The sequence below is a fragment of the Mustela nivalis genome (assembly GCF_964662115.1).
Source record: "Mustela nivalis genome assembly, chromosome: 10".
NCBI lineage: Eukaryota > Metazoa > Chordata > Mammalia > Carnivora > Mustelidae > Mustela > Mustela nivalis.
In genome coordinates, this window is record NC_139029.1 from 49951150 (window position 1) to 49962928 (window position 11779).

At 36.4% G+C, this 11779-nt stretch overlaps 1 protein-coding gene across 3 annotated transcripts in view; it reads left to right on the top strand.

Moving 5' to 3' along the window:
- Window positions 1-10192, top strand: part of EFCAB7 (EF-hand calcium binding domain 7) — a 51606-nt gene extending 41414 nt beyond the window's left edge. For all 3 annotated transcript variants that reach the window (XM_082687845.1, XM_082687846.1, XM_082687844.1), the window contains 4 exons: window positions 559-707; window positions 6453-6662; window positions 8832-8939; window positions 9932-10192. In XM_082687845.1, the coding sequence (XP_082543971.1) occupies window positions 559-707; window positions 6453-6662; window positions 8832-8939; window positions 9932-10006 (542 nt within the window). In that variant the 3' untranslated portion in view covers window positions 10007-10192. The remainder of the gene's footprint in view (window positions 1-558; window positions 708-6452; window positions 6663-8831; window positions 8940-9931) is intronic.
- Window positions 10193-11779: the final 1587 nt, after the last annotated feature.

The window sequence follows — 11779 nt, forward strand, 5'->3', positions numbered from 1 at the left end:
ACCTCACCACCCTCTCCCTTCCCCCTTCCCCCTGGCCCCCCCTCAGTTTGTTTTGTGACATTAAGAGTCTCTTATGGTTTGTCTCCCTCCTGATCCCATCTTGTTTCATTTATTCTTTTCCTACCCTTCAAGCCCCCCATGTTGCATCTCTATTTCCTCATATCAGGGAGATCATATGATAGTTCTCTTTCTCCAATTGACTTATTTTCATTCCATTTTTATATTGTTCATGGAATCATAGGAAGGCATACTTTAAAATAAATAATTATGAGTAATAATACACATAGGCCTTTTATTAGCTGTATGACTTTTAAAATTATGTAAGAAGGGCACTTGGGTGGCTCGGTCAGTTGAGCATCCGAATCTGGATTTTGGCTCAGGGCGTGATCTCAGGGTTGTGGGCTAGAGCCCTCACTGGAGTCTGTGCTTCTCAGGGTGTCTGCTTCTCTCTCTTGTTCTTCCTTTGTCCCTTCCCCAGCTCACTTGCTCTTTCTCTGAAATAACTAAATCAATCTTTAAAAAATTATGTAACAGAGAAACTTTTCATTGTTTTTACAGACAATTTTGATACAAAGAAGAATGAACTAACAAGACAGGGCTTTATGGATCTGAATCTAATGGAAGCCAATGATCGAGAAGGAGATCCTCGTGACCTTTGGGTAACTCTGCATTCAATGGGCTACAATAAAGCTCTGGAATTGACAGAGGTAAAGCAGTCTGAAAGTTTTGCAATGGGTTTAAGGTCCATAATATTTTACACCATGAACATTTTCCTGACACATGACTTTTGAATTGGGCACTCATATCCTTGAATTTCAATATATGAATGAATTGTGAGTGTAGCAGTGTGTTCCTGCTAGTTTATCAAAGTTCCTATTCTTATGTGAAATTTAGTTTTTCCAGCATTGAAATAATTCAGGAACAAAAGAGTTTGAGCTATGATATGCAGAAAAAAAATTGGTAATTAAAAAACCATATTTCTGGGCGCCTGGGTGGCTCAGTGGTTAAGCCGCTGCCTTCGGCTCAGGTCATGATCTCAGGGTCCTGGGATCGAGTCCCGCATCGGGCTCTCTGCTCAGCAGGGAGCCTGCTTCCTCCTCTCTCTCTCTGCCTGCCTCTCTACCTACTTGTGATTTCTCTCTGTCAAATAAATAAATAAAATCTTTAAAAAAAAAAAAAAAAAACCATATTTCTTAATTGACAATGGCTGTTTTAGTTGCTGAAGTCTCATGTCTATAGGGAATTCTTTGTCCTAACAGAATAAAGCCTGCAAATAAGGAGAATGTGTCTATGTGAGAATTGGAATTCTGATTCTTGGGTTAATATGTGTAAAACACTTGGGATGGTACTTGGCTTATATATAGCATTGTGTATGTATTTGCTATCATTATTAAGATTTGCAGTAAGCCAGAGAAATAATAAAAATGAGTATTTATTTACTTCTATATTTTTGAGTCAGGTGTAAAATAAAGAAATTATGAGTTTCGGGCCATGCATCAAATAACAGTACATTTGTCATTCATATTCTTAAAAATAGTATCTGTCCTTTCTCTAAATAAATCAGCTCAGGAGGGTAACACTAACATCAACAAGCTTTAAATTTTGTGTGTGTGGAGACTTTGGTTTAAGTCCTAGCCTTGACATCATTCAAAATCCCTCATAAACCTCTTTACTGAAAAGTTCTCTATAACTTTTTTGCCATTTTTAAAAATAAGAGGTGAGTAGTTATAATAACTTTTTACATCCTACTTACCTAATGTTCAGTGAATCCCACATTCTGCCTGTGGTGCAAAATCAGTATCTAATCTATGAATAATATTGTATCTACTACACATGTCTTCAGTTAATAAGAGAAATTAGTGAAAAGCAATATAAGATACTCTATAGCATTTACTGATGTCATTAACCTTTGAAGCCATAGGCAAGAAGGATTTCTGAGATTAAAAGAAGTCTTTTTAAGATTTATTTATTTATTTGAGAGAGGAAGAGAAAACGTGCACAGAAAGGAGCAGGAGAGGGAGAGAGATCTTCAGCAGACTCCTTGATGAGCCCAGAGCCCGACACAGGGATCCATCTCACACCCATGAGATCACCACCTGAGCTGAAACCAAGAATTGGACTTAACTGACTTAACCGACTGGCTTAACTGACTGAGCCAACCAGGCACCCCTGTTTTGTTTTTTAAAGGTTTTATTTTGGGGGCAGCTAGGTGGCTCAGTCAGTTAAGCGTCTGACTTCAGCTCAGGTCATGATGTTAGGGTGCTGGGATCAAGTCCAGCTCCCTGCTTAGTGGAGAGTCTGTTTCTTCCTCTCCCTCTGCCCGTTGCCCCACTTGTGCAGCGCTCTCTCTCTCAAATAAATAAATAAAATCTTTTTAAAAAACTTTTAAATTAAAATAAGTGAAGTTTTAGGGGCGCCTGGGTGGCTTAGTGGTTTGGGCTGCTGCCTTCGGCTCGGGTCATGATCTCAGGGTCCTGGGATTGAGCCCCGCATCGGGCTCTCTGCTCCACAGGAAGCCTGCTTCCTCTCTCTCTCTCTCTCTCTCTGCCTGCCTCTCTGCCTACTTGTGATCTCTGTCTGTCAAATAAATAAATAAAATCTTTAAAAAAAAAATTAAATAAGTGAAGTTTTAAAAAAATGTTTTATATATTTATTTGAGAGAGAGAAGAGCAGGGGTAGGGGCTAAGGGAGAGGGAGAGCAGAAAGCCCAATGTGGGACTTCATCTCAGGATCCCAGGATCATGACCTGAGCTGAAGGCAGCCGCTTAATGGACTGAGCCACCCAGGCATTTCAATAAAGGTTTTAAGTAATCTCTACACCCAACATGCTGCTCAAACATAACCCCAAGATCAAGAGTTCTACCAAACCAGGGCACCTGCGTGGCTCAGTGGGTTAAGCCGCTGCCTTCAGCTCAGGTCATGATCTCGCGTCCCGGGATCGAGTCCCACATCGGGCTCTCTGCTTGGCAGGGAGCCTGCTTCCTTTTCTCTCTCTCTCTGCCTGCCTCTGCCTACTTGTGATCTCTCTCTGTCAAATAAATTAAAAAAAAAAAAAAAAAAAAAGAGTTCTACCAAACCAGCCAGGTGCCCTGGTTGTGGCTTTTCAACAGTGAAATATTTTGACCCATCCTGAAAATAACTGTACTGTTATTAATAGTACATATTCATAAATCATAGAAAAAGATTCAACTGTATAAAATCAATTTGGAAATGCTTAGAGAGTCTTCTGGAGCCTAGTCTTAGTTCATATACCACAGTTTTTCCAGGTCAATTTACCTACAGATAAAAGCATGGACTAACCACATCCTTCATTATCTTAGGAAAGTTTTTCCCCAATGATTAATATTATAGCCAGTTTATCCCTATTGGAATGAGTTGTTTCATGGAGGATTTTATCTAGTATCTAGGTGGACATTCTGGTTTTGCCAGATCTTACCCTCATTTTTTTTTAGAACACAATCATTACACAGTGCTTCAGAATTTAGCAGTCCAGGTTTTGCCTATCTGTGATGGAATCCTTTTTTTTTTTTTTTTTTTTAAAGATTTTATTTATTTATTTGACAGAGAGAGATCACAAGTAGGCAGAGAGGCAGGCAGAGAGAGAGAGGAGGAAGCAGGCTCCCTGCTGAGCAGAGAGCCCGATGCGGGACTGGATCCCAGGACCCTGAGATCATGACCTGAGCCGAAGGCAGCGGCTTAACCCACTGAGCCACCCAGGCGCCCCTCTGTGATGGAATCCTTAAACTTCTCCATGGATTTGTTCTATTTTGTTATTGTTTTATGTACAGACTTTAATATTTCTAAAGTGTTTCTATAGTACTTTTAAACTACTTGTATCTATAATATACTAAATTAGCTTTTATGGAATTTCTTTTACTTTGAGTCTCTTCCTTTATGGTCATTATTTTAGATATCATATAATGTATTTGTTGTTCTTTTTTTTTTTTTTTTTTTTAAAGTAAGCTCTATACCCAGTGTGGGACTTGAACTCATGACCCTGAGATCAAGAGTTGCATGCTCTACTGACTGGGCCAGACAGGCACCCCTTGTTCAATTTTATTTTATTTTTGTTTTTTTCTTCCCCCTTCTTCATTTTTTAAAAAAATTTTTAAAATATTTTATTTGTTTATTTGACAGAGAGAGACATAGTAAGACAAGTGGGAGAGGGAGAAGCAGAGCTGGAAACCCGATGCAGGGCTTGATCCCAGGACCCTGGGATCATGATCTGATTCGAAGGCAGACCCTTAACCTTCTGAACCACCCAGGCACTCCCTCCTCCTTCATTTTTAAGGGGTACTTGATCAGAGGGGGGAAATCCTCCTTTTTTCTACAGCATTTTTTAAAAGTTAGTTATTCTAAAAGCGTACTAGCTATTAGTTTATATATTTTACTGTCTTATGTCTGAGAAAAAGCCACAGTTTAGTCATTTGAATATATTTCATGGTAAGGAAACAGATTTTATGAGAGACTACTGTATGTGAAGTCTGGTATTGTTTTTTGTTTCTTTCTTTAATGTAAGACTCATCCACAAACAAGTCAGGATTTGGTACGGGGGCATCCAAGAAAATCTGTTCTTGGCATGGATACTTTTGATTAACAGAATAACAGTGAAAACATTGTCGTCATTCAATAAGGCTTATAGAGTTGTTGGACTGAGAATTGTTTACAATTCAATTAGAGTTGTTTACACCAGCAAATAGTAATATAAGAAGGAGAAAATAACAACTCATAATCAACAAATTGGTATAAATATGTTGGATAGTTTCTGTTAGTGATAGGGTTGTATATATGTGGTAACATTTGATTTAAAGGATTGATGTAGGGGTAGGTAGGTGGGAGGGATGTGTGAAAATAGGTAATGAGGATTAAGGAGGGCACTTGAGATGAGTGCTGGGTAATGTGTGGAATTGTTGAATCACGGTATTGTATACCGGAAACATAACACTTTATTTTAACTATACTGGAATTAAAATAAAATAAAATAAATATAAATACAAAGGATTTATATATTTATATATTCTTTTAACTATCACAAATCTTTTCTTTTTTTAGAATTCTACATTGTAAGATATTTTCACACATATTGCCTATTAGATATTTCCAACAACCCTTGACAGAATATATATTAATTATTCCCACTTTTCCTTTAAAGAAACTAAACTTCATAAAAGTTAAGTGACTACATAGCTAGCAAATGGCAAAATCCAATTACAAACCTAGATCTTCTGTTTTCTACTCCAGTGATGTTTCACTCTACTGTCTCTCTTATAAAAATAACTTTATTACTGCCGAAGGTTAGAATCATTAAAAACTTATTTAAAAATAAAAATTTCTGATCATGTTTTACTAATTTCAGGTTTTTATATTTTGTCTTCCAAATAAAAAGGTGACCATCAATATGTATAAATTCACTATTTATTCAACAAATATTTATTGGATGCCTACCATGTGGTGAGTCTGTAACAAAGAGGCACTGAGGATAAATGGTGAATAGAAGAGTCAGAATTCCTGCCTTTATGGAATTTACGTTCCACAATGGAGAATGATTAATTAATTGGAAAATAAATAAAATTATTTAAAAAACACTTTGAAAGAAACAAGCCATAGACCAAACTAGAGAAGAATAGTATAGGCAGGAAGGAGACTGGGAGATCCAAGCAACTCTCTCTGTAGACGTGACCCTCAAGCCTTAATCTGAAGGAGGAGAATGCGGTACCTATGTAAAAAGATGTGAAAGAACCTTCCAAGCAGATAGAATACTATACACAAAGTCTCTACACGGGAAAGAGCTTTATTTGTTCTAGGATCTGGATGATCAGAGTAGCAAGAATATAGCAAGGCAGGAAGACTTGGTTGGATAGAGAGACAAAGGCTCCTGTGTGCATCATCATGTTGGCTCTGGTAAAGACTAAAAGATAGACATTAGAAAGATCCATTTCCAAATACAGAATGTCATTTAGATCTCAGATTTTAAATGTGCTTTTACACTAACTTTGAACTGTGAATTTGTTTTCTACATTCCTTTTGGTGCTCTATATCCATGATTTAAGTTTCAATTTTAAATAGATTAATTTTTTTTACAGTCCTTTGAGGATTTCTTTCTGTAGTCTTAAAGTTAGAATAGGAAATTAAATAACTAAATATGCTATATATTTAATTTTAAACCAAATGGAGGGATGGTGCTGTGGCTGATAGGAAGATTACTGATTTGCTTGAGATTATAGTTTTCTTTCCTTTTTTTGTGAACATTGTTAGTTTATATGCTAACAAAAAATAATTTATGCTTTTTTATTATTGAATTCATACTGCTAAAATCTTTTAAAGGTATATGAGAAGGACAAGCTGGAAGGTACAGTATATCTTCTTAAACCACGTCATAAACATATTAATAACAGATTATTTTTAATTTTATCAGAAAGCTAAAACAAGTTTCGCTTTTTCTTTCCTATCAGGCATGCCCATTTATCATCGATATCTATGCAGACAAATGCAAGCCAAGAATTAAAGCTGTCCATATGGAGGCATGCAGTGGGCAACTTGAGAAGGCCATTTGTAAATCTGTCCTTAATAAAGGCGATGCCAGGGTAATGGATGGCTATGAAAATATAATTGTACATACTTATAAGCATGACACCTGGATAACATCAGTTATTGAAAACAAGGTATTACTTATGAGGTGTTCTCGTAACTGCATTGTTTACTAATATGTTCCATCTTCTTTCTTACTCTATTCTTGCACAGTAATTAATATCACATTATATTAATAATATTTATAATGGGTAATTCTTCTTTTCAGGCTTCTAATTCAAACTGAGCATGATAATTTTTACACATTTTTTAAAGTTTGAGATAATTGTATTATGAAAATTAAATATCTGGAGATCTCTGAAGATAGAGCATAATATGGGTACAAAGTATTTTATTTAGTTTGTTATTACAAATCTTCACACATACATAACTATTTCAAATAACAGACATTGGGTTTTAAAGAAATAAGACAAAGTAAAGAAAAAATTTAGACCTACTTCTTCCACACTTTGAAATATTAGAAATTCTATAGACTGTCATCATTTTATCTAATATATTCCACTGCCCAGGACCTATTTTTATCAAGCCAATTATTGCTAACTCTGGCTACCATCCTGCTACTACTGATATTGCAGGCCAAGAGAATATAAATGCTTAGAGATACTCAGCTTTCTGGAAACATAAATTTTCATAAAATCTTACTCAAGATGGCTGGATTTTTAGGACTATTGGCTATTTCTTTTAGTTCCTGGTGATACTTAACATTATTTTTATGCTTACCATGAATTTCTTAAAGTGCTTAAAGTTTGGCTGAGTATTGAGTCAATGTGAATATATACTATGTAACTAACTCTTCTAGTCACAAAAGAGACCACTATCAGTTGTAATATGATCTCTGCTTTCAAGGAGCTTTGGCCTAGTTGGAGAGACAGAATTAATACTCTCAAAATAGATCAGAGAATAATTAAATGTTAAATTATTTGGTACTGCTTACTTGTGCAGTAGTTTTACTATATTTGCATCTCTTGTGCTTGATGTTAATTTGGACTATAGAAGATAAGGAAAGACTTGTGATGAGGGGAAGGGGACAGTGGTATGGGATTGGAGACAAATTAAGATTAGATATGCAGAGGGGCGCCTGGGTGGCTCAGCGGGTTAAGCCCCTGCCTTCGGCTCAGGGTCCTGGCATCGAGCCCCACATCGGGCTCTCTGCTCAGCAGGGAACCTGTTTCCCTATATCTCTCTGCCTGCCTCTCCGTCTTCTTGTGATCTCTCTCTGTCAAATAAATAAATAAAATCTTAAAAAAAAAAAAAAGATTAGATATGCAGAGACAGCCATTAGAAGCACAGAAACTGTACGGAGTAATATGTAAGAGGGTTAATGTGGAGAGTAGAGGAAATAGTGGGAATATCTTCTGTGTAGAAACAGAGAACTTTATTTGGAGGAGTAGTACAAAGATAAATAACATAGGTGGTATGGGTACAGATTATATATATTATCTTGAAAATGAGGTGGAGGACTTGGACTTCATAAAAACAGTTAGGGTCCTCAGCTAGGAGATTCCAGTCTTCAAGTGGATCATAAAGCTTTGGAGGGTGATTCCTAAGATCCAGCATGCCTTCCCTTCCGTTCTATGTTTTATTAAAACTAAAAGCGTGGATGGGAGTCACTATCTTAACCACAGTTTCTCTGTTCTGTAGTTAGCTATCATTTCTCAACCCTCCATCTCCTTCCTTTCCCTCAAGGAAGACTAAACTTCCTTGCATCAAAATGATGTAATAATAATAATATTTTAGAGTTTCTCATTTGTCAGGTACTTTACATTTATTAACACATTTACTTCTCACAACAACCCAATGAGGTAAGTACTAACCACATTTTACACACAAAGAAATTGAAGCATGGGGACGTTAAATAACTTGCAGAATGTCACATGCTGAGTAGTAGAGCTGAGAAATGAATCTAGGTAGTATAATGTTATACTGTCCCCTTGTAGTCACTCGGGAGTGCTTGTAGCTTTCTTAGCAGGGGAATACTTTGGTGCCTATGTATCTTTCATTCACCAGCTTCAGAGACTATCTAATATCTATCATCTATTATCTCAAGTATTGCTTCTTCCTTAAGGTCTTCCTTGCTAACCCAGTCTAAGCTAATGTTTCTGTGTTTCTATGGTATTTTCTATATTTCTGTAGACCTTGTGAATACCTCTATCACAAGACTTACAAAATGTTTATAATAATCATTTTATTTGTTTGTATTTATTAAAGAAAGGACTGGCAACTTAATGAAATTTTTTTTATAGTCAGATAATAGAGTGATTATTCACATCAACAATGAGCTAAGTAAAAACTGCGTAAACAACAGAGGACTCAACATATTTGCAGTAGAAGTGGCATCAAAATCTACAATGGTAATGTATTGTTTTCTAATTTAAGCTTTTTGTTTTATTGTTTGAAAAAACATTTTTATTAATAATACTATGAATAAGTGGAAGTATGAAATAAAGTATAAAATTATTCTAAATATGATATTCATATTATTATCATCCTATATTAGGAGATTTTTGTTCTAGTTCAGTTCTCACTATTTGGTCCAGTGATTATGAGAGATTCATTTACCCACTCTGTTCCTGTCTCTTTAAATGTAAAATTAATGTAATATTACTAGTGTTAGGTAGTTCACAAGATTAATGTAAAGATAAAAATAAAATGGTGTAAGTGAAAACACTTTGCAACATCATATAGAAAGACAAAGTAATGTTTATAATAAATGGGAATTTTGCTAATCCAAAATATTTTTATCTACACTATTAAGATTTTCCAAAGTAACCTGAGAGAGAAAAGGCCTCTTAAGTTTTAGACAACTTAAGTTATCTAAGTCAAGAGCCAGGAACAGCTGTAGTTTCTAGTGTTAGCAGAGCTGTGGGTTTCTAATTTAGCTAGGGGTTCAAAGGCAGGGACTCTGAAACTGCTCTAGTGAAGGGAAGAAAGAAAAAGCCTTCTGTTCTTACTTACCCTTTCTTAATTCTGTCCATGAAATCCTAAAACATTCTAAAACTGAATAAAAAGGAGTCTACAGAATCCCAAAGAGAATTTTAAGAAAATGCTCTAGGTTTAGTGAAAAAATGATACTTCTCTTTCCACTACTCCCTTTTCTACTACTCCTACCTGACATTTATATACACCAAATATCAACTACTATATTTGAGTAGAATTTATGCTGGATTATTCTGTTAGACATCAGATCATAGATTGTAGGTATACACTTAAGGACAAATGGTATAGAATTTTATCCGCACAGGGATATTTTTGCATAGGACCTAGAAATGTTACCCTGTTTAAAAAGTAGCCAAAAATAACAATATGTAAAGGGAAAGTAAAAGTTTTCTATTTTTATATGCAGGTTTGTCAACATGTAATGCCTCTGAATGAACGACAAGAATGGATATATCATTGTGTGTATTCCCTTGTATCTTAAATATTGTTTTCTACTTGAGGCTGTCAAGCTAAGAATTCTTCCAGGTTTAGTCTGTTATTTTTGTTAAACTAAATGCTAATCAATTTAACTGATGTACATAAACAATCTATTTAATTTGTATGTGTTTATATTTTATACCCATGTTATATACTTTATGATTAAAGTATAAATATAAAATAGAAATAATAATGTTTTTAATGTGTGACTTTCTTATTAATTTAATGAGAAATCTGGGCCTATTTCATCTACCAAGAGTAAATCAAAATAAAATTACCAGTTGGGGCACCCAGGTGGCTCAGTGGGTTGAGCCTCTGCCTTCAGCTCAGGTCATGATCCTGGGGTCCTCGAATCGAGCCCTGCATCAGGCTTGGTGGGGAGCCTGCTTCCCCCTTCTCTCTGCCTGCCTTTCTGCCTATTTGTGATTTCTCTGTCAAGTAAATAAAATCTTTAAAAATAAATAAATAAAATTACAGATAAGCTTTTAAAAAGTAGTATTTGATGAATTCTACAAAATCCTGTATACTTTTGGTTTAGTCTTACTGACCAAAAATAAACTCAAAGAAAATGAAAATAGGCCAACTGCAGCTAGTGCTTTGGGCTCTCACCCTGTCTTCTCACTCTTCTGTCCCAGGAGCCCAAAAGGTCACAGACTCCCATCCATGCCACTGTGGTCACAAGCATGTGGCTGGGGAAGACCAGGGAGCCTCCTGGGCCCCTTCTCTTTGCTGCTGCTAATGTATAGCCTCTTCAAAACCTGCCTTTCCACCAGCAGCCTTTACTTTTGATGCACCTTTTCAGCTTTGAACTGATGCTTCTTCCTCCAGTCCCTTCTGGCCCTGTAGGTATTCAAGCCCTGGAAGCTATTCCACCATCGTCCATACTGGCAGCCATTTGGCAGGCGGTATGATTGGAGCAACAGGTCTGGATGGGGTGTTGAATTTACTTCTGAGGGGATTCTTGTCTTAGTGTACCATAGCACAGTAGACATGACAACTGATGGTAGTGATTGGTGAGTGATTTGACATTTGAACAAATGAGAAAAAAACTGCAACAAATCACAAATTCAGGGATGTTTTCCCTGATGAGAAGATCTTTAACCTGAACCATAATTTTATAACTCTCTTAGATGTCAGAGGCCATGCAAATATAATGCTGGTGCTCTAAAGAAAGTGTATATGCAGTTTCTTCAACTATACAGTCTTCTCTGGTATCATCTGTCCTTTCTTACCAAAAATGATCTATAAGATGAGACAGATCAGAATGTAATGTAATAGCATTAACTCACAGAACCTGGGGCCTTAGCCATCCAGGAGATGGGAAAGCACACTATGATACATGTGTTAAAGTTCATTCTTGCGGCAATAGACATTTTACTGGATTAGAGCATGCATAGTATCTTGTGGTACCTGTATGGAATTTCAGCTTTCCTCATGCAAAATGATGTTGTATCCCTGAACTACTCAAAGAAATGGTTAGCTAAAAGCATTCAAGTTATTGCTGGGGAAAATTTTTCCCTTTCTTTTGTTACTGAACTCAAGCTTGTCCGAGCACCTGATACACAGTATGTTTGAGAGCCCGGTTTTTTGTGTTTTTTTGTTTTTTAAAGATTTATATATTTGACAGACAGAGATCACAAATAGGCAGAGAGGCAGGCTGAGAGAGAGAGGGGGGAAGCAGGCTCCCTGCTGAGCAGGGACCCGGATGCGGGGCATGATCCCATGACTCTGAGATCATGATCTGAGCCAAAGGCAGAGGCTTAACCCACTGAGCCAC